This window comes from Leptinotarsa decemlineata, unplaced genomic scaffold (assembly GCF_025532065.1).
Source record: "Leptinotarsa decemlineata unplaced genomic scaffold, Ldec_3_MD MMD2_tig00000505_RagTag_RagTag, whole genome shotgun sequence".
NCBI lineage: Eukaryota > Metazoa > Arthropoda > Insecta > Coleoptera > Chrysomelidae > Leptinotarsa > Leptinotarsa decemlineata.
The window spans coordinates 16,077,391-16,101,785 of NW_027412549.1; the positions used below are offsets into that span (position 1 = coordinate 16,077,391).

The 24,395-nt window shown below is 34.8% G+C and overlaps 1 protein-coding gene across 1 annotated transcript; it reads right to left on the reverse strand.

Moving 5' to 3' along the window:
- Positions 1-16,769: 16,769 nt before the first annotated feature.
- LOC111505521 (cytochrome b5) lies at positions 16,770-22,322 on the reverse strand. The gene is made up of 2 exons (XM_023160346.2): positions 21,952-22,322; positions 16,770-17,135 (listed from the first exon to the last, which is right to left on the reverse strand). Exons 1-2 carry the CDS (start codon positions 22,156-22,158, stop codon positions 16,950-16,952), a joined length of 393 nt encoding a protein of 130 aa, XP_023016114.1. The 5' UTR covers positions 22,159-22,322; the 3' UTR covers positions 16,770-16,949.
- Between the last annotated feature and the right edge of the window lie 2,073 nt (positions 22,323-24,395).

Here is a 24,395-nt window from a genome sequence, read left to right on the forward strand (position 1 = left end):
TAAGTAAGAGGAGAATAGGTCAAGCGTGTTTCCCCGAACACCATAATAATTGAGTTTACTCAATAAAGTTGAGTGATCAACACAATAAAATGCTGCTGATAAGTCAGTGAATAATCCTATACAATGTTGATTGTTTTCAAAGCAATTTTCAATAAATTTGGTTAAAGAAAGAATAGCATCAGAAGTTGAAACACCTTTTCTGAATCCAAACTGTTGAGGTATTATTGTATTAAACATATTAAGATAACTGTTTAAGTTACTATAGATTGCTATTTCAAAGATCTTTGAAAACGAAGGTAGTATTGATATTTGTCTGAAATTTATTGGTTGAGATGGATCTCCTTTCTTATAAATAGGGATGATTTTAGCTTTTTTTAGTTTAGTAGGAAAGTGACCTTGTGATATACAGGAGTTTATTATATCAGCCAGGGGATCAATAATCCATAATACACATTTTTTTATAATAAAAATATTTATACCATCAAGATCTTCAGTTTTTTTATTTTTAAGACCGTTTATTATTACTCTCACATCATCTGGAGTGACTGGTTTAATGAATAGAGACTGTGCAGAATTAAGTTTCATATTAGAGAGTAAAGTTTCAGAGTCAATCGGGGATTTAGGTATTTTCTGAATCATTCTGTCAGCATTTTCTACAAAAAAAGAGTTTAACCTGTCTACAGATATGTCATTGGGATAAACCTTTTTTTGGGTTCTGCCAGCTTCACGATTTATAACTTGCCATACAGCTTTGTTATAATTATTTGATTTATCCAAGAATTTTTGATTATGAGCTTGTTTAGCTGATATTAATAGAAGATTGTACACTCTTTTGTACTCATTGTAAGCTTGTTTATTATTATCAGATGGATATTTTTTACAGTAAGAGTGCAGAAAGAGCAATCTGTTTTTTGCAGCAGTCACTTCAGCTGTAACCCATTTTTTAGAAATATTTTTACGTTTTTTATTTGGACCAATGAAGCAAATATTATAGTAATATAAAAATGTTTCATAAAACGCATTATATTTATCCTCGCTCGAGACAGCATTATAGGAGTCCCGCCACTTTTCAGCTTTCAGGTAATTTACTAGCATTTCAATGTTGCCTTTGCTATAGTTTTTACTTTTAATATATTGTGTTAGGGATTTATCATAATCACACACATAATTCATTAGCTGACCGTAGTGATCCGACAAGCCAATATCGATTATATTGACGTCAGAATAATTGAAGTTAGCAAAGATATTGTCAAGACATTTACCTCTATTATTTTGAAATCTAGTATTCAGAAACACAACTTGATTTAGACCATATGTTGAGAATAACTGTTTTACTTTGCTGCTATTGTTATCATTTACATCCAAGAAGTTCACATTAAAATCTCCCGCAAGAAGTATTCGGTTTTTAAGATTTGACTTATAAGATTCAGCAATGTCAAGAGCATTTACCATAATTCGTAGAAATTCATCAACATTTTGGCAGAATGTTGATCTATAAACTGCAATTACTATTAATTCTAATTGTTTTATATAACAAGCTGCTAGTTCACTTACTCTTTCTTTTGACAGCTCAGTAATTTTATGTAGATCAACACAATCAAATGTTTCATGAACAAATATGCATGCACCCCCATTTTTGAAAGAAGATCTGCAGAAACAACTTACCATTTCAAAACCAGTTATATTATAATAAGATTTCTCATAATTATTTAACCAATGCTCAGTGATACAAACTATTTTCAAGTTGTCATTTTGACTAACAAACCTATCAATTTCTAGTATTTTATTTCTAATACATTGTGTATTGAGATGGAAAATTGAGATACATTTGTGTGATTGTACTTTTGGACTTAATTGATCTATAATTCTGTTGTCATCGCTAATTAAGTAATTTGATTCTTCATCTGCTCGGTGTGAAAATTTGATTTCATGGTAGATGGTTTATTATCTGCCTTAGGAGCATTTATCTTTTTTCTATGAATATCGAAGTCAAAGCGTCTAAATCTCACACCTCTTGGCCAAAAGTTAGGATCATAAAAATGTTCTTTAAATTTGAAGTCCCCTGCCACCATGAAATCCTTGTATTTGTTTTTCGAGTCTAATCTATTTACTATAAATTCTTCAGCATTTTCACCAGTTTTATGTTGGAGATATTGTTTTATATCACAGTCATCTACATCAGGTTCAACTCGATACAAATACATCCACACTTTTGGTGTAGCTCCCCTAAATTTGCTAATTCCTTCCTCAGCCAGTCCTTCCTGATTTCGTCGTTTCTTTGTTCTTTTTCTGTGTGATTGCCAGTCATCATTCTTAATGTCACCATTTTCATAAGCTAAAGCACTATTTCCATCCAGGTTGAATAATTCATTGCACACTTCAATTTGTTTTGCCTCAAGGTTAGACATGTTATGATTCGTGGATCCCCCTGTATGATTCGTTTTGTTAATCTTCTCTTTATCAGCTCCGTTTTTTATGTTTATATTTACCTGGTTTTTGTTGGAATGTGATTTGATGTCAGGTATTTTTATTTCAGGAGATGTTTTTCCAGCAACTAGTTTTTTTTGTAAGTTGCCCTTATTTTGAAGATTTGAATCTTCTGCATTTTGCGAAAAGTAGTGGTGAACAAGTTTTTTGATAGTCTCTTCTACTAAATTAGGGCTCTCCTGTCTGTGTGAGTGACAGGGTGTTCCGAATTTTTCTGTATTTAGCTGTTCCAGTGTATGAATTTTTTCTTCTAGTATTATCGTTTTTTCTTTCATCAAGGTATTTATCTCTTTTAGTTCGCTATTCAGGTCTGTTAGTAACTTATTTTCTAGTTTTAATGACTTTATTAGGAGATCTTGTGTTAGTACGTCCTCCATCTCTTCAGAGCTATCACTTACTTTCCCATTAGAGATGAATTGTCTGTCACAGCAATTTTTCCTTCCAGCGCAACTATTATGAAATACTGCATCACAATTTGAACAATTTACACCTTTTTTCACTTTTTTATTACAATATAAACAGAGCTCATTTGAACGTGAGTCCGTCTCGCCCGCCATCTTTACTTCCAACCGATCCAACTTCATACGATCCTGCGACAAAAGTCCATAAAAATTTATCAATTTGTTAATTATGATTTTTCATAACTATTTCAAAATGAAATATCTAAAAATTGTTGATGAAAATTTTTTCTTTCAATTAATATTGAAAATAGGATATGATTTTTTTACATAATTTGTTTATAAAATTGTTTTAAACAAATAGAGAAATTCAATATTTTTGGAAAATTTTGTTTATATGATTATGATTTAAAACAAAATTTTTTCTTAATTTTAATTTTCAATCGTTTAAAATCGATTTTTTTATATTTCGATTGTTTAAATGATTAGTTGAGAAATAATTTCGCTTTTAAAAATAATAATTTACACTTTCGAATAGTTTGGCAAAAAAAATGTATTTATTATTAAATTGTCTATTAGTTTAACAATTTGTTGTAAACGAATATTGACCAACGTTATATTTTTTTCTGAAGCAGAAAAAAATAATATGATATTATATATATTAGAAAGTATTATAATAAATAAAAAAAAATTATGGCACTTTTTCATAGTCGATCGAGGTTTTGTCAATCTTCCATATATTCTTTCACGGGAGGTGTGCAAGTGACTTGGCAGATTTGATTCCACCAAGAGCGGTACATATCAGAAATACGCGACGGACTTTGACTGCTCATTCAACTTAGTACACCTCGTAGGCTAGTAGATTAACTTTTTCTATGATTGTTGTTGCAATTGAACCAACCAGAAGAATCTAGACCCATTGAGATTGGCAAGCAGTTTATCTCTAATTCTCTGATTGTGAGTATAAACAAACCTAGTTCGGTTTTCGGCACTGGGATCTTTGCGCCATTGCCGCTAAGCAAGATTTTTGGAGACGACAGCTCGCTCGCAATTTTTATTGAACCTAGGTTTGCCGTTAGATTAGGTTAGGTAGTAAATGTAGTGAAACCTCACTGGAAAAAGAAGGCTGGGATATCTAGACATTTTAGATAAATGGTATTTTATTTATCAAAATAATGTAGTGTCAACATTTTTTTATTTAATCAATTATGGCACACAAAGGGACATGAGCATTGCTTTTATTCTTTAGATACACCGATCATCTCAAAATGTTAGAAATCAACAGAACGACGACGGTGCGATAAGTTATCAAAAACCTTTGCTATGATTCCGTTTCCCTCTTATTATTATCAGGTATCATACGGTTCTAACATAAAGTTACAGTATTTTTATGAGTCTGCTTCAAACTGTAAAATCTCAGTGAGAACTTATTCAAACCAAACGAAATGAGCAATATTTGAATCAGTGCACTTTTTCCAACGTCGATTAACTCCGTCGGCATAAATATTGTGTGCTCGGGATTTAATGACGTAGAAAAGGCCGTTTTTGCCTGGTCCTGATTGGCGAATTTCTACCGGTGAGAGATCTGGGTAGTATGGTGGGTGGGGTGAAAATTGGTTTAATTTGTATACGGTAATTTGTGAAACATGTGAATGCGCGACGTCGTGGAGCAGGACCTCTTGTGTTGACCAGTGCCGTCTACTGCAGACGTTATTTTCATTTTGAAATTTTGTTGAAACGTGACATTTTTTATCGGTCGTTCAATTCTTGGGGCACCCACTTTTGTTGCTGTTGTATTTATTCGTCTTTCAGATCATTATGATATTAGACATGTCAATGATAAAAATAACAATAAATAACTATATAAATATGAATAAATAAACATATACCTATCAAATGAAACAGGCACTATACAAAAAACTACAAGCGACATACTGATGCAAATTTTAAAATCATAGACAAATTATTATAAAACAACATAATATAATTATAAACAATTAAAAGGTTCAACATAAAAATAGGAACGAAAAGCAGTGAGAACAAGTTATATCAAGACATCCCTTTGCAGGAACTCATCTAAGCTATAATAACTCTTGTTCGTCAATAATTCTTTGATATGGTTCTCTGATGATAAACACCGTAGCAGTTTGTGCATATATAGTGAATGAATGATTTAGTTTTACATCATTTAAAGGAAATATTGCAGGAGCACATGTTGACTCTGACGTTCACTTTAGAGCTTTTTGACCCTTCCAATAGATTAGATTAAATTAATATGGGGATTCTGTGCTAAACAGCCACTACACTGCGACCTTTGCAGATCTATTGTGTGTGCCCTCATATATGCTAGGCCCGTCTAGGCCCGTCCTTGTAACTAGACTCCATAGGCCAGACCTCAAGCTCCTCATATATTGAGAGGGTTGTGGTTTTTCCTTCCCTAATGTTGCAAACCTTATCCTTGACAGACCTTCGCAATAGCATAGCATGTGTACGGAGGTTTCCTCACTCTCTTGGCAAAGCCAGCATAGGGCTGTGTCTGCCAGTTCGATGTTGTTCATGTATTTGTTGAGTCTACAGTGTCCCGTCAATAGCCCGACCAGAACTCTAGTTGATCGCCTATTCAGACTTAGAAGGTACTCCGTGAATTTTGGCGATGACTCTTTAATGAACTCTTTGGCCTGTCTCATACCCGGCGCCTTATTCCACCATTTTTGATATTGTTTTTCTTTTCAGTTGCTTTTCGCAGCGCTTTTGCTGTACCACGAAACGGTTCTGGGTCAATGGGGGAGCGTCGTGCTCTTTCTCGTGCTAATGAATCAGCCTCTTCGTTGCTCTTGTATCCTATGTGGCCTGGTACCCAGGCTAATGACATTCTGTTTTGGCTACCTAGTTCTTGTAGCTTTTCTAGGCAGTTCTAGACCAGTTTGGAATTGACCTGCATGGAGCTAATTGCTTTTATAGCTGCTTGGCTATCAGAGTATATTGCAATAGTCTTTTCCTTAAACTCTTGCCTTAGTAACTCTTCTGCGCAGTGACGTATTGCTGCTGTTTCTGCCAGGAATATCGTCACTTTTTTACCTAAGCTCAGTGAGACTCTTGTCTTTGGTTTAGTTATATAGGTTCCTGTCCTACACCTTCTTCAGTTTTTGAGCCGTCTGTGTAACAGGCAATCTCTGCATTTATTGGAGGTCCTCCCTTACATGCATCTCTGCCTGTTATAATTGTTTTGAAGTTTTTTCCGAAGCTATACTAGGGAAGCATCTCATCCGCTGGCATTCCCAATAAGTTTTAAACCAACAAAAACCGCATGGAAGCGGACGCCCAGTTAGTTCTTTCGCCGTCACATGCATCGTTTGTGATGGGTCAGTCTCGACCAGGGTCCTCAAATCCCATGGAACGAAATTTCGCAAACCAACGTCGAAAGTACGTTCATTAACACTATCATTGCCAAATATCTGGTTAATTTTTTTGTCTGTTTTGGCAGTGCTTTGCTTCCATTTTAATTCGCAGAGAAAAATTGGACGAAAATCGCTGAAAAGTGGCAAAAAATTGAAATTTGGAAAAAAATCAACAACATCAATGTATGAACTACAAATTCCTTTGTCGATCCGTATACAGTACGTTCCAACGAAAACTTGACCCCCTTTGTAAGTCAGAAACGGACATGTAATCGAAAATTTGAAAGAACACGTCAATTTTTATTTCTGGTGGGGCTAATTCTGATATGAAAATCATACCCGAAACTTCTCCCCCCTGTGGTAAGCAACTATCCCCCTATTTTTCTCAATGACTTGGGGGTCGAGTGAAACATCATTTAAAAGGTCGTTTGTCCCTCTATTACTTCTATATATGTTTTTAAATTGGTTCATTCGATATTGAGAAATTAAATGTTGAACATTTTATTTGAGGAAAAACAGAAAATTCGCTCTCGCTCGTTTAATATCAATGGCAACACAATCAACGGATAAAATGTTCTAAATGACTTTCATTTAGTTCCATACAATAATTCAATCTACTTTCGAAAGCGTTCCTTACATTATTGAAGATGACGATTGATAAATGACACTGTTAGTTTTTTCTGCACTGGTAGTTTTTGTTGAATCTAATTGTCGCAGAACAAAAAGTAGATAGTTGGCCACTGTCACTTCACGAATTATTATTCAGTCATCCTTGTTCCCTGTGGTCAAACATGGTTAATTCCACTGACGAAGGAATAGAAATGACGAAATTGAAGTTGCAGTTTTAGGACTTGTACAAATTGATAATCGATAATCTATCAGACAAGTAGCTAGAGCGTCTGGTGTATGAGCTACTGGTGTTTTTAGAATATTGAAAGCCTACAAATTCCATCCTTTCAAAATAAGGCTAGTTCAGGAATTGAACGAAGATCGTCGACTTCAGTTTTGTGAGTTGTTCAGCGAGAAATTAACCAATAACCCAAACCTACTATACAATACATGTTTTTCAGACGAAAGTTCTTCATGTTGAATAGAATAGAATAGAATTGAATAGGATAGAACAGAATAGAATAGGATAGGATAGAATAGAATAGGATAGGATAGGATAGGATAGGATAGGATAGTATAGGATAGGATAGGATAGGATAGGATAGGATAGGATAGGATAGGATAGGATAGGATAGGATAGGATAGGATAGGATAGGATAGGATAGGATAGGATAGGATAGGATAGGATAGGATAGGATAGGATAGGATAGGATAGGATAGGATAGGATAGGATAGGATAGGATAGGATAGGATAGGATAGGATAGGATAGGATAGGATAGGATAGGATAGGATAGGATAGGATAGGATAGGATAGGATAGGATAGGATAGGATAGGATAGGATAGGATAGGATAGGATAGGATAGGATAGGATAGGATAGGATAGGATAGGATAGGATAGGATAGGATAGGATAGGATAGGATAGGATAGGATAGGATAGGATAGGATAGGATAGGATAGGATAGGATAGGATAGGATAGGATAGGATAGGATAGGATAGGATAGGATAGGATAGGATAGGATAGGATAGGATAGGATAGGATAGGATAGGATAGAATAGAATAGAATAGAATAGAATAGAATAGAATAGAATAGAATAGAATAGAATTTATTTCACTACGTTACATACAAAAATGTTTGTAGCAAGTCAGTACAATCAATTGAATTAAAACGCCGGGGCACTAGAATATAAGTAATGTATAAATAAAAACATATAGATTATAAAAGTTCGATAATGTTACTTAGTTGTCAAAGTAATCAAGTCATGGAAGATTCAATGTTTCAAAAAATACTTTTTCAGAGCTTTCTTGAACATGGACAAACTAATATTTTTATACTCCTTGGGTAGGTTATTATAAAGCGTATAATCGAGACTATTTTTTTGAGATTTATTCAATCTCAAAATAATTCGTTCAAATTTTATCGGCATGCCTGGTATTATAAGTGTGAATATCCGACTGTTTTAAGAGACAGTTCGACTTCTTCTTTATTTCAATAAGCGCATTGAACAAATATAACTTGGTAAAGGCATTATTTTCAACTGAATAAATATGGGTTTGCAATGATCTCTAAAAGCGGCACCTGCAATAATTCTCATTGCTTTTTTTGTAGTTTGAAAATTTTTTCAGCACCAATAGAATCACCCCAAAGAAGGACACCATAACTGATAAGGGAATGAAAAAGAGAAAAATACGTTGTCTTCAGCGTGCTAAAGCTGACAACATTTTTTATTTGACGAAGGATGAAAAGTGTTGTACAAAATTTACTTTTAAGCTGTTCAATATGACTTACCCAGCTGAGAGTGCTGTCCAAATATATACCCAGTAATTTAACACTGTCAACATTAGATGTGGCGTTGCTGCTTGAAAAATGAAGACTCTGTGACTTTCCACTATTTATTTTGAGACCATTTGCCAAAAACCAATTTTCAGCGCTATCATCCACCTCTTTGGATATTCTTGTGAGTTCTGATAGTTCTCTATCTGAATATATAAATGTCGTATCGTCGGCAAATAGTACGGTGCTGAATGGTTGCATGAATTTACTGAAGTCATTAACATAAATTATAAATAGCAGGGGTCCCAGTACTGACTCCTGCGGAACGCTATACTTTACATGTTCAAACTTTGAAACTTTGTTGTTTACACTAACGGCTTGATATCTACTTGACAGGTATGATTTCATAAGGAAAAGTGCAACTCCCCTCACTCCATAATAGCTTAGTTTTTCTAATAGTATTTCATGAGAAATGCAGTCAAAGGCCTTCGAAAGGTCACAGAGCTTAATTGCTGTGAGATTACTTTGCTCAAGACCCTTGACTACATTAGTAACCACGCTAAGAACAGCCTGAGCTGTAGAACAATTTCTGCGAAAACCAAATTGTAACTTGTCAAAAAAGTTATTTGTCTCAAAATATGCATAAATACGTTGTTTCAAAATTTTCTCGATGATTTTAGAAAGTATGGATATGATGGAGATAGGTCTATAGTTTTCAGCTAGACTTGGATTGCCATTTTTAAATAGTGGAAGGACTTTGGAAAATTTGAATGCATCCGGAAAAATGCCGGTACTAAATATCAAGTTTACAAGTAGGGTGAAGGGTTTCAAAATAATGCTGGTAGTTTCTTTAATAATTGTACTATTTATTTCATCATTTCATCATTGAATGGTGAAGTGAGTAGACATAATTGTCGTTAGTGGAGCGATGTGAATCCTCATTTGGTGATGGAAACACATTCACAAATTCGTCGGGTCGGTCGGTAGCCAAGCTGTTCGGCGAATTGACTGCCGTGTTGGTCGGTGGTTCAAGCCCTAGTCTGAACGATCGATCTTCACTTGCTATCGTCCAACCCGTGTTAGGAATCACACGTTGAAAGGTAAGACCTAGTTAATCCTTAGCTTGCACAAGTTTCGACTTCTGAGGGTTGTCGTTCGTAGTGGTGCGACAGCTGGTTAACGGAAAAACAGATTTTAAACAGAGAATCATATTGTCGAACCATTCTTCATTGAAGGTCATCTCAATGGACACACATAATTTAAGGTTTATAAAACATGTCACAAAATGTGTTCAAAGAAGTTACATGAGTTTGAAAATGCTTTATCCTCATCGTCATTTATTATCAATAAGTTTGAAAATAAAATTAACACATGCTCTTGTGTTGAGTCATTTTGCATATTGTGATGTAGTGTATGGTTCATGCCTGGATAAAAAAGATATTTTAAGAATTGAGAGATTTTAAAAATCCTGTCTTAGGTATATATATATATATATATATATATATATATATATATATATATATATATATATATATATATATATATATATATATATATATATATATATGGTATTAGAAAATATGACAGAATTTCATATAAACTTAAGGAAACCAATTGGTTGACTATGGAAAATACACGTGTTTCACACTCGGCTACCCTCTTTCATGAAATATTGAATCATAAATGTCCATCATATTTGTATAACAAAATAAGATTTCGTAGCGATGTACACACTCTAAATTTGAGGTTTAAAGGGTTACTTTCTCTGCCGCCCCATAGAACCACTCTATATCGACAATCTTTCAGTTTTAATATATATAGTTTGTACAATAATATTCCACAAAAATATAAAGTTAGTAAAGTTTCTTCATTCAAGTGCTGTTACAAAAAATATCTCATTGCTGCTAAATCATAAAGCCATTGATTTCATAGATTTTATACTTCTGAAAAATTTTCAGTAACAAATTTAACATGTTTTCTCTCTCTCTTCCCTCTCTCTCCTTCCTCTTTTTTTATATCTTTTTTTTCTTTGTTTTTTCTCTCGTTTAGTTTGCTTTTCTCCCAGGCTAGAACTAAGATCAACAGTACCCTTCCGGTACATGTTGTTTCTAGCCTTATTTGTAGTTTTTTTTCATTTTAATAGATTGTATATTTATTGTATTTATATGAAACTACAAATAAATATTATTATTATTATTTTAATTAAATCTGTGTAGATCCTATGAATACACAAATTACAAAAAATTATGACAATTTAGTAGAAATAACATTCCAGCAGGATGGTTCACCCCCACATATTGATGTTCGAGTGACACAGTTTCTGGACGAAGGTCCAGTGGAGTGGCTAGCTAGATCACCTGATGTCACACCGATGGACTTGTTTATGTGAGAAAACCTGAAGTCTAAAGTGTACTCCAATAAGCCTACAAATCTAGAAGACCTCAATAACGAACGAACCGATTTTGAAAAAAATTACAGAGGTAATAGAGGGACAAAACATCTTTCAAATATGTATCACTCGATCCCCCATGCCATTGAAAAAATTGGGAGGGCAGTTGCTGACCGCAGGTGGGTGAATTTTCGGGTATGATTTTCGTATCAGAATTAGTCTCTCTAGAAATAGAAATTGACGTAATCTTTGAAATTTTCGAAAACATGTCCGTTTCTGACTTAGAGGGGAGGTCAAGTTTTCTTCGGAACACCCTGTATACGGTGACACAGTAGAATAAATATTCATTGTGACATGAAGCCACAAGAACGGACAAATATTTTGAAAGAACTCAATAGCATTCCGCTGAATCATTTGATGATAGTGTCAGGACTAGTCACACTTGATTAGCACTACAATATATTTTTCTATTACTTGTATTACTCTTCAATAACTTTATCTCAAATCTCATATAATTCGTACGAATAAAATTAGGAATGAATAGGATCATTATCCTTGAGCACGAATACTTTGGCTTCTGAAGATAAAAGAATTACAGTATTTAATGCGAAACTGTCGTAAGTTTTGGCTTCCTTATCGTGTTTCGTTATAATTACATCAGAAATGTTCACCGCCTCACTTATTCCGAGAAGTCATACTATTACAAATTGTATTTGTTTGCGTGTTCCTCCACTATAACAGACTGGGCGCCATCTTGATAGGGGGGTCTTGTGACAAATCTTTTTGAAGCTCCTGACAAATGCTTAACAACCCTAGAATATATCAATATCTTCAACTACTACAAAATGGCGAAACTTTTATTAATTTCCTGAATACATTGATATTTAACTACATAATAAGGATGTCCAGAACACGTGACCAATTCTCGAACAATATGGCCGCCTGTAGGCACACTATGAGTACAATGATATTGGGGTTTTTTCTTGTTTTGTTATCTTTGGAAGCTGTGAAAATAATTATGATGGCTGTTTGTAATAAAAGTGTTCATTTACTAACATTGGAAGTGAAAACAAATACATTGCTGTCCATTACAAATTAAAATCAGAGTGATACAGTGCATGGATTCGATACAGTGCATGGATTCTTTTACTTTCACTTCAGAAGAAATGAACAGTTCTATAGAATGTTTTCCACCAGTTACTGCTTTCGATATGAGTTCTTATCTGGTGCTAACTCATAGTTTCTATAAAAATCAGCAGCAGCTACAAATATTTTGAAGTTGGATTTGTACATGATTGTGAAGCAAAGTCAATCGGAGGGCACATTGTTGTGATTGCCAAGGTATTTAGATATTTTTCAAACTTGATTAATTCATAATTTTCTCTGAATATGTATCTTAATTTTAGGTCAAGCATTCACAGAGGATGAACAATCCCCCACTGCAAGTCTGGATTATATTCGAGAAATATGGTGCAATAATTTCAGCTCATTGTACCTGCATGGCAGGCCATTCTGAAGTTTGCACTCACGTTGTATGGCCTGGAATATATCAATCAATTCAATATATCAACCAATTATAGAGTGCTGAATGCTGAATTTTATCATATACCTATTCTTTCCAATGTTTTTTTATTTCTTGTTAACTGATTTTTGACTGAAGAGAAATCACTTTTTTAAAATAACCACTTTTGTGGATCATTTGTTCAATGTGTATTGAAACTGACTTCCTAGTCTGAAAGGGAGAATAAACAAAACAATGTGACCTTATTTTGTGTTTTATTGAATTAATGTATTTCTGAAAAAATATTCTATATACTAACGAAACCTAGTTTCTGACATACGTACCAATTGAATATACCAAAAATTTATTATAATTCAGCTCTATGATCTGAAATATGATTTTGCAATAATACAATACGATAAAACATATAACGACAGTTGGAACAAAAATACAAATCTAGACTGAGTAGATACAATTTACAAAAACAATTTCATGAGGTTTTTTATTATTGCTGGGCAGATATTAATCAATCCACGACACACAATCACTATTTTATCCAAGATCGTATCATCTTCACTACAAACAAGCAGAGAATTTGGCACATAATCCGATAGAATCCTATAATTTCGACGAATGCAACTTACTACTCTTTTTACATGAATCCTGACATGTGCAATAGCTCTAGTTGCTTCTAATTTCTAATTCAATTGGATGCAACTGCTTCTTTCCTTTGGTAAAAGCACAAATTCACTAGGTATTTTGTAAAAGTTCACCGATCACGATCCCCATAGCTTTCGCAATTCACAACAACACGTTATAGGTCTGATTTTATGTTATGAAGGACGATTGATATGTAAAATAAGCCTCAGACAACGAATTTTAGCAAGCAGCAACAAAATCACTCACAAAGACAAGTTGATTATGGACTTTTGTAGTTTTATTTCCATCAGAACAAACAACATGTGTGCCTACAGGCGGCCATTTTCATTTAATTTTGACAGCATCTCGGACAGGTCTATATGAGGTAATGAGATTGAGGTCAGTTCCGAAGATGCTCGAAATAGTTGCCATGAACATCTTGACATATAAACAGCCTATCTGATATTTCACGGCGAACATTTTCGAACACAGTAACGTCAATATCTCTACAAATATTATTATATTATTCTCTGCCGTATATCCAATATTGAAGCAGGTTTAGTTTCATACATCTTTTGCTTCATATATCCCCATGAAAAAGTCCAAAGGTGTCAAATCTGGCGAGCGAGCTGGTCATTCTGTAGGACCTCGACGGCCAATCCAACGACCGGAAAAAGTAGTATCCAAATAGTTTCTTACTTGTCTGGAGTAATGTAGTGGTGCACCATCTTGTTGGAATCAATATCCATATCAAATTCATTAGGATTCACTTCGACGATTTCAGTGATGAGAGGGTCAACAGTAGATTCCAGCATATCCAAATACGGAGGTCCTATAATATGGTTTTCCAATATTCCTGCCCAAACGTTAATTTTTTCTGAATATTGGGTGTCTTCCGGAAAACGTGAGGGTTGGTGTCACTCCAAGAACGGCAATTTTATCTGTGAACATTGCCGTTTGAGAAAAATATAGGTACATTTGTCACTAAAACAAATATTGTGGAGATAGGTGTGATGCTTTGCAATGGTTTCCGTCATGATTTCTCAGAATTCTGTTTTTCGATCAGGGTCATCTTCAGTTAATTGGTGTACCATTTTAATTTTGTATGGATGATACCTATTCCTCTTCAAAAGTAGAAGGAGAAACCTCACAAACATTCGCGACGAAATAAGTATACTGTTCAGGGTTCACTACCATCTCACTAGCATGCACTTGCTGTTCTTCCGGAATGGACGGATGACCTGGGGGCTTTTTGTTATGTACGCTACCGTTAGTTGTGAATTTGGATACAAGTTCCCTCAAATATTTTCTACAGATAGGACGATTCGGACAAAGTTCATTGAAAATCCTTTCGGTCTCGTGAAAGTTACGCGTCGCACCGTAAATAAAAATCGCTTCAATTTTTCCTTCCAATGGACGAGAATTGACCATTTTAGAGATTGTTGACGTGGTACCTTTTTACTAGTAAAACCGAAAAGTAAATGAGAATATTCTAACTCAACAATGATGTTCATTGTCGTACTGACATTTTTTGTCATTTTTATAAACAAAAAATAACTTAACAAATCTTATCGGGTTGTTGGAATTGCCATATGGCAGATAAAAAGGAATATTTCTAGAAATATCGATATTAATGTGCTTAACGATGAGATTGGAACCTTTGGTGTGAAAGTTGAATAACTTTTTTCGAGATCAATAGCCCTAACACCACACTTCCCTAAACTTGCATTTTCTAATTATCTTGTTAATTATATCTGGGTTAAAACCGTTTGCTTCAGCTACATACCGAATCACTCTCTTTTCATTGTCTTACTTATCTTTCTTCAAAGGAAAAGTTATTAACCTGTATACCAGTGCCGCCATTTTGTGTTGTGGACAATGATTCGAGTCATTGGGAATGTATCTGAAAGTGCCCGTGTCTTTCCTGTAAATGTCAAATTCCATTTCGTTCTGTTCGTTCCTTATGGCCAATACATCTAAAAACGGAAACTTTTGTTCTTTTTCTACTTCATATGTGAATTTTATACTCTTACACCTGTTGTTTAGTGCTGAAAGGACATTCTCAATTCAGGTTATCCTTGTATCCACTACAGCGAATATGTCATCAACATACCTGATCCAGACCCTAGGGAAGTAACTGCAGCTTCCGTCTCAAACCTACCCATGAATAGGTTCGCTATAAATGGAGACAATGGGTTACCCATAGCTCCTTCACGCTGTTCATAATATGAGCCATTCCATGCAAAGCTTGGTGAGTTGAATGTATTCTTCAACAGCTTCATTTGCTAAGTTGTTCGATTTCAGAAGATCCCTCACGACGAACGATTAAAACCCGCTTCAAGGAGCATTGTGCACACATGAAATACGGAAGGATAGAAAAATCCAGTGTCGTCCAACATGCTCTAGACAAGGACCACATAATTGGTGAAAACAATCTGAAACTGATTAAGCATGTGCATGACACCAGGCTACTCGATGCATGTGAGAAACTAGAAATAGCAAAATGTAAAAACAGCATGAATGGCGATAAGGGACCCATCCTGTTCAGCCCGCTTTTTGAACTTCTGTTAGGAAGAGAATAATTACTAAGAACTTGCAGGTAGTTAATTACCGAGAAATTCCATATTGGACTTCAGGTATACAACCTCAGGTAACAAATTTTAGTATATAAGGACTAACCAGACTAGACTAGGTATCAATCTTCTCCTGAGGATGCTAACTTTGTTGGCGAAACGCGCGTCGAGTGCAAAAATATCAGTTTGGTGTTAGGGCAATTGATCCCGCTATTTTGTAGTAGATGAAGATATTGACTTCATATTCTAGGGTTGTGAAGTATTCGTCAGGAGCTTTAAAATAATGTATCACAAGACCTCCCTTTCTATTTATTTTTTTCCCAAACGGCGCCCAGTCGCCATCTTGAAAAAGTTTCATCTGTCAATTTCACTTCAAAATAGAGTATTCATCATCCCAAATTTAAATTTTTTGAGTTGACCCGTTCAAAAAATGAAAGGGGGGAAATGCACTGTATGTACGTGGACTGTTCAAAAATTGAGGTGAATATTCAAATTTCACTGCTACATACATTCGATCAGCGATTTTTTATGTTGATACACTCGTCACGATTATATGTTCACAGTTCCAGCATGTTCAGTTTATTGGTAAAAGCCATAAAAGTTAGAAGTGTTTTGTGTATTCGGCGGTCTCCTGATACCAAAAAAATGAATAAAAAAATTTGCATAAATTTTTTGTAAAGATTGGAATTTAGTGGTCAAAACACTTGGAATATTGACAGTTCCATACGCTGATTGTACCCTGAGTCAGAAATTTTTTAAAAATGATACAAGCTTTTCACACAAGGTCGAGAAATGCAAACTTTCACTTCCATGTCAGATACATGGAATTCGATTCAGGCGAAAGTTTCAAAGTGAATTTCAGGTTTTGAAAAGCGGTTATATAGGTACCCAAAAAATAGTAAGAAATATTGACTGGTTTGGTTCGATTGTCACAAAAATTAATAATTCTTCATCCGAATTTCGTTGGATACGTTTTGTCCGACAAATGAAAAAATAGAATAACCACTAATATAAGAATTTATTGTAATATTGACACATATCAAAAAATCAATTGAAATACCCGATAACATTATAATACTGAATCATACGAATACTTATTTCAAGAAAAGTAAAGCTTGTCAAATGAAATAATAAATAAATGTCAAATGTAACATGATATCTGAAAAAGTTGAACCATTTTCATTCCGGTATGTCGCTGAGCTTATATCCTCCAGGTTTCCTGAATATGCGTTCGTGCATTGGCAATTCTCCTACACAAAACCTGTCAAGAGCTCTCAAGGCTTGGGAACTGTGGCCGGACCCTCTGAAGGCACTGCTCGCTTCCCTGCCAGCAAATTCCAGAAGCAAATCGGCACCTCCCGGATGCTGGAACAAAATGTTGAAGTTGAGTATGAAAATGTAAGACAAATCAGGATTTAAATATTAATAGTAACGATGGTCTGCACTGAAGTATGTATCAGTAACATCGATACAGTAACACAAAATTTTTGATGTGAAACATCTATAGCCGTACGTGAAACCGATTGTTGACGTGGCGACGGGTCGCCATGCGCAAGCGACTGTGCGATTCTCTTCTCACTGATTCGACGTTACGCTTTTTCTCTCGCTACACTGAGACTGGATACCTATTGTGTATATAGTTGTGTTAACTACAGTATACTTAATCTGTGTTCTACTTAATGAATGATTTTTTTAAATAATTAACAATAAAATGTCCGACAGTGATAATTTAGAAAGTGAAAGTGAGAAGCCTCCTGCAAGTCATCGCGTATATTTGGTCAGTCATAAGAGTCAGTGTATGCAAAATCTACTCTCTTGGTAGATTGAAATTTACACAATTTTCGTAGCATATAATATTTTTAAATTAATTATCAATTAATTACATGCCCAGCGATTAAGGAAAGTTCTGCGCCGCTTACAAGCTGCAGGAATAAAAACCCAAAAATCAAAATGTGATTGGTTTAGATCTAGTGTGACCTACTTTTAGGACACAAAATTGATGAGAATGGATTGCATCCGACTGAAGAGCGTATAGAAGCTATCAAGCAGATGCCAATACCGCAAAATACTTCCCAACTTAGTTCGTTTTTAGGCACTATCACTTATTACGGCAGATTCATTGAAAATATTCATGTGAAGTGCGTACCTTTACATCGTCTTCTTAAAAAGAGTGTAAAGTGGGAATGGTCGAATAGAGAGACTGAAATATTCGAAAATTTAAAGCAAAGCTTGACATCAAATGATACCTTAGTGTTTTATGACCCTGAAAAACCCCTGGTTGTCAACAGTGATGCAAGCAATTCAGGTACACACAAATTTCGAGATGGAACTCTGAAACCAATTGCCTTCTCATCAAGATCCTTTAGTGATGTCGAAAAACGTTACTCCACTATTGACAAAGAGGCCATGAGATTAGTATATGCAGTTACCAAGTTCCATCAATACTTATATGGTCGAAGATTCACCCTCATTACAAATCATAAGCCTTTGGAGCGTATTTTTGAAGAGGATCGCCAGACTCCAAAAATAGCAAGCAACCGACTCTTAGGATGGCCATGACGCTAAATAGTTATAATTTCAAAGTTTCGTATCATCCAGGAAACGAAAATTGTCCTGCAGATTCACTTTCCAGGCTGCCCTTGAAAGAAACAGCGAAAAATTCAGCAGTACCAAATTATATGCGCCTATTGTATTTGAGAGTACGGAAGCTTCCTATGTGCAAACAAGAATTAAAAACCCAAACTGAAAAAGACAAGACTATTTCACAGGTTATAAAATATGTACAATCATATTGGCCCGACAAGAAAAACCTCTCTACCGACGTTATCCCATACTATGAAAACCGAGATGAACTGTCATTTGAAGAAAACATGCTTTTGTGGAAAGGACGCATCTGCATACCTTCCATTTTGCAGTCAGAGGTATTAGCTATGTTACACGACGGTCATCCAGGCATTACTGCCATGCAGTAACTGGCAAAACTGTACGTTTTTTGGCCAAATATCAACATTGATATCATTCATGAAGTAGAAACATGTATTTCATGTCAACAGTCCCGAAAAAACGACAGAAATGCACCACTACATCCATGCGGTGTATCTCCAGACCCTTGGTCTCGTCTTCATCTGGACTTTGCGGGACCTTTTGAAGGTAAAATGTGGATGGTACTGAGAACAACATTACATCTAATTCTACTATAGACATTCTCCGTTCGATATTTGCTAGACTGGGTTTACCCAAGTTCTTGGTGACGGATAATGGGCCACAACTCACCTCAAGTGAATTTGAATAATACATATTAAAATAACCCCTTATCATCCGAAATCGAATGGGCTGGCAGAGCGCACTGTTCGCACCTTCAAAGAACGAATGCGAGCCAGTAACCTACAGAAATACCGTAAGAAGATCGACAAACAGAACACCAAGTCAACTAATGTTCGGTCGGCATTTAAGATCACGATTTGACCTCCTTAAACCGGATGCAACTAAAAATATGGAATTAGAATAAATTATTCAAAAACGAAACCATGACTATTCAGCTGCTCCACTTCATAATTTTACGGAGGAAGGCAATGTATGGGTAAATAGGCCATTAGGAAATGGTTCCGAGGGAAAAGTTGTTAGGCAGTCTGGTCTATTATCATATCTCGTAAATGTTGACGGTATTCTACGCCGCAAACATTGTGACCAAATGCGGAGAAGAATCTCGGATATAGCACCAAATGTAGATGTAAACCCATCGGATATACAATGTGCTGCTGACGAATCAGAAAATCACCCTAATGCTGAACCAAACAAAAATACCCCAAACGAACCATCACCTAGCGACCGGCTTAAACAAAAATATCGACCCAACATACTATGTGAAATTCAATCTGAGGATGTTGAAGAGGCAGTCGACGTAGAAGAGCCCCCAAGTCAGGTGCCCCGAAGAAATCCGTCAAGAAACAGAAGGCTCCCTGTTCATTTCAGGGAATAAGCTTATTAATCGTGGGGGAGGAATGTGGTATCACTGACTGAGTCTGGCAACACTGTGGCGAACAGCCGAGTGACATTCTTCCGCGAACAAAGTCAGTCGATCTGACACGTTGGTCCAAACAGGATTAGATCACTCGTTAATTAGTTGTAAACTGTTTATGAATACAGTTTTACTAACAGTATAATTCTGTATCTGTTACACCCACCCATCATACTACAAATTTCAATTTCATTCTAATGAAAAATAATGCCCTAAAACACATCAAAAAATCAATTAATCAAATAATTTTCCAATGATGGTGAAATTTATATTGAAACATTTAATACTGATATTTTTAATTCAAGATCTTTTGTAATATATTCCAATAACTAGCTGAGATTCTAGAGATTCACTAGTATATTGAAGCCACATTGAAATTGAATATTATTATTGATGTTTAACGTGTACCAGGCGTGCAAACCGCGAACACGTGTTTCCGGTTATTGGCGCGGTGTAGCCAAGTGCAGAACGGATTCACCAATAGGAGCCTACCGCATATTTGTGATTTCAATTAGGAGACCTAGAATTTCTAGGATATCCTAACATCACCACATATCATCATCCTAACATAACAACATATATATATATATATATATATATATATATATATATATATATATAAACCTTGGGTTGGTCGTGACTGGCCAGTTGAAGAAGCAACTTGGAAACAACTATGTGCTTTCTGTTTGTGAGGTTGCACTGATACTAGGATTTTTGACGTCGAGAAGAACGCATTCAAATGTTCCTTTCTAGAAATGATTCATATTCAGAGGAAAAATAATGTAACGAATAAAAAATATTATGACAATATTAGCTCCTTCCACACAAATATACTTGAATTGCATTTTGATAAATTCAATAATAATTCACCGAACAATTCAATATAATCCATTTAAAATTAATTTCTATCACACTAACTATAGTCCGTAATGTCACATTGCAAACACGGAATTGATAGATTTGTCAAATAACTCATCATGTTCTACGAGTCCCTTGGCACGGTATGTGATCGTTGTGAAACTGTCAGCTCCATGGATTATTAAAAAACATTGGGCAGTTAAAAATTGACACTTGTCATATGTCTATGACATCACTTTTTTCGTGAGTAACCAAGTGCTGTCCGGTACAATTACGATTTCAATTAACATTTAAATGTTTCTACACTGTTTGTCTGCATAAGATGATCGATCAGCTTTGATTGCTATGAAGAAACTAGCTTCTCTCAAACTCACGATAGAAAGTAGTCTCATCCGGTCTATGAAATTGTAACTTTGTTATTTAAATTGTTTACAATTTTTTAGTAGGTCCTGAAGAAGGAAAGGAACATTACTAACTGAAATCTATACATTCAATGCTTTATATTTTCATCATTTGAAGTATCTGAATCTTTACCTACCCAATTTACGTTGAATACGTTTATACAGTGGAAGAATGAATCCATTAACAGTAACATTGAAAAAAAACTCATTGGAATGAATATGTAATGAATGAAATAACCTGAGTTTATGTATCAGTTAAATACCAGTTCAGAATTTTAAAAATTATCAGTAACGGAAAGTTATTCAATTCTCTTTAACCATTCAGATCCGAATTTTCAAATCTATTAATTTCTAGACATTCTGAAAGATTGAGTTTCAAACTTCCCTCATCCAAATTCAACACGTCAAATCATGATTAAACGCATATCCTTCTTCCAGAAGATTGTTTCGAATGTTGAATTGGTCTTTCCATTCAAAAAACTAAGCTCTTTCATTCTTTGGGAAAAGGCTCTCCCGTTTGACCAATATAAAGTTTTAGGCAAGAACCACGAGTCAACTTGAGGTGTTTTCTTCATTGTCGAATATATAGATTTTAGTTAGTACATACGCGACTGAAGAAGCACGTACTGTGTTTTTGTAAAACTGTTTAGGAAAAATCCGCCATGAGGTGTTTCTTGGATAAATTGAATAAGTACTCTCTTCAAAAGAAAATGTTTTCAGGAGAAACTATTTTCATACAATTTCTGTTCGATGATGAAAAATCAGACAGTTTTTTTTCAAGTGACCTTTTAAGAGAAACCTGTACATTTCATTGTTAGTTTCATGAAGTGAAATGAAGATGCTATTCCAATAAAAAATATTATTCTATACATTTACATATATTATATTTTACATTGAAATTTACCTCATCCAAAAAATCAGTCACATCATATACTCTGTCGTATATGATTATCCAACAATCACTAGCCTCATCATGGCAGGAGACTTCCTTGATGGTGATGACTCTTTCTTCCGGGGGAACAGCGGCAGGAGATTCTTGGACGTTGGTGTTCACCTGGACTGCGGCCAAAGCATTTGATAATAATCCGGTAAATAAAGACATATTGTCCATGATCTCAATTCGATACGCCAGCAATTGTCTTTCCAAAAATAAACACAAACACACTTGTTTTTGTTTTTAAAACTCTATTACTATTAACCGTACGGTATATTAATAATTTTCTCTTTCGAGATAAGCAAATAGCGATCTAAGAAGTAAGTCAACTAATGAATGCCGGTCGTTATCACAAACTCTTTAAATACTCTAGTTTGATTGCATGATGAAAGAATCGAAAAGTTTAACCTATTTTTTCTTCTAATTTGGTGTCCTTATCAAATTATTACGCGATATATTTCGCTCGTGCCAATTAAATTGTTTTGGTATCGTAATGCAATTTCGGACGTACATTTGATGTTATTCTAATATTTTTTCCATCAACAGATTGAGATGTGATATTGAATTGAAATCAATACAAGTCAATTGTGTTTTGATTTCTAGAGATAACTGAGTGTCTTTTGAGTAGATGTGGGAAATTCGGGTTGTTGGGTCCCAATTTTGGTTTTTGGGCTTCCTGGCCCCCTTCCAGTGGACTGTATATTATTAAATAATACGAGGTGGTTGAGTAACATACTTTATTCTGTCACACCTTGTTTACATACTTCACAAAACGTCGAATACGACAATTGGTTTGATCAGTTTAATTTGATGTGAGAAACACTATCACTGAGCTTATACGAATGAAAACCTTTGATATTCTCTACAACAAACCTGAAAACCTGAGACTTCTTACTTAACTACAAATACACCTATTATACCTTTCTTACGTTATGTTAAAGCCATACTGCTTGAACGAGGGTACTCTTCAGCGATAGGTGAATAAAACAGGACCCACGCTATTGGTAGGCTAGAAAAAAGTTTTCTCACACAAGTAAGTAGTACCAAAAACAGAAAACAACCCACGAGCAAATTTATGCATATTATCAAATTGTTCCAGTGGAAGACTCTTTTGAAATTCCAACAAAGATGCATTTTTATATTTGCTCTTAAGCATATCACTGCACCGTATATCAATAATTTCCATTTGGACTTCCGGAGCCAAGGTTTCAATGTCAGAATCAAAAGGATTTTGAAAAAGCTTAATTTCATTCGCAATGACATCAAAATCTGACAAACGAGTATCAAAATTTATCTTCAAAGCACTCAAAGTTTCGATTGCAAAATTGACGGGAAATTCAGTCTCTGTAGTGTGGCTGAATATTTCACATGTTTCAAAATGTGTAAAACATTTTTTACGTAATTGCGATTGAAATAGTATTATTTTCTGCTTGAAGGATTTTATATTGGTGTATAAATCAGGGAGAAGCTGATTTTCTCCTTGCAATCTCAAATTCAGTTTGTTCATATGATTTGTCAAATCGATATAGAAGACTGACTCCCACATCCATTCACTATTTTATAAATTGGCAAAAGGGCGCTGCTTCCAATTTAAAAAAACTTCGATCTCTGCTCGAAGTTCAAAAAAGCGCTTAAGAACTTTTCCGCAACTAACCCACACAGCACTAGATATTCATGGAATATTCCCTGTATATCATAAAACGAACGTATATATTCCAAATATTCATAGAATATTCTTGGAATATATACATGCCTTTAGAATATTCATAGAATATGCTTGAATGAATATGGCTGGATTATTCCCGAAAGAATGTGCACAGAATGTCTATAAATGGATTATTCTCCCTTGAATATTCTAAGAATATTGTCGATCGAATATACCATATGGTATATTCTTAGAATATATCCCCACGGTATATTTTGGAATATTCTATACAATGGAATTTTGAATTATCTTATAATAACGTATTCAAATAATTCAATATTATTGAAAACAAAAATATTTGAAGATCTTAATCGAATGTATAACCTAATGTATATAACCCTGATAGTGTTAACCAGTTTTTGAACTCAACGTGAAGATTCTGGATGAATTGTTCCAACAGCAATTCTTGGAAACGACAAAAAAATTTGAATGGGCCAATAAATGGACTAATTGCATCAATAAATTGGTTAATTCTCATCCTATTTGTCTTTTTGTATTTGAAATTATTTAATTACAAAGCGAAAAATCCTGGAAACAGAGAAATGGGGAAGTGAAGAATTGGAGTAAACGTTTCTCATTGGTCAATTGAAGTGTAGCGTGCGACAGTCGAATAAGCTCTGTGAAAGCGGCTGTCCCTTAATGCATGGTACATTTGCGTTAAATTCGACATTTGATTCAACATGGCGGTTGACGTGGCAGGTTCGCGTGT

Bases quoted from the DNA above. Each gene is read 5' to 3' on its own strand.
- LOC111505521 (XM_023160346.2), bottom strand. From the start codon at position 22,158: ATGGACAATATGTCTTTATTTACCGGATTATTATCAAATGCTTTGGCC. The intron at 17,136-21,951 runs GTAAATTTCAAT...ATTTTGTTCCAG, and splicing joins TGACTGATTTTTTGGATGAG to CATCCGGGAGGTGCCGATTT.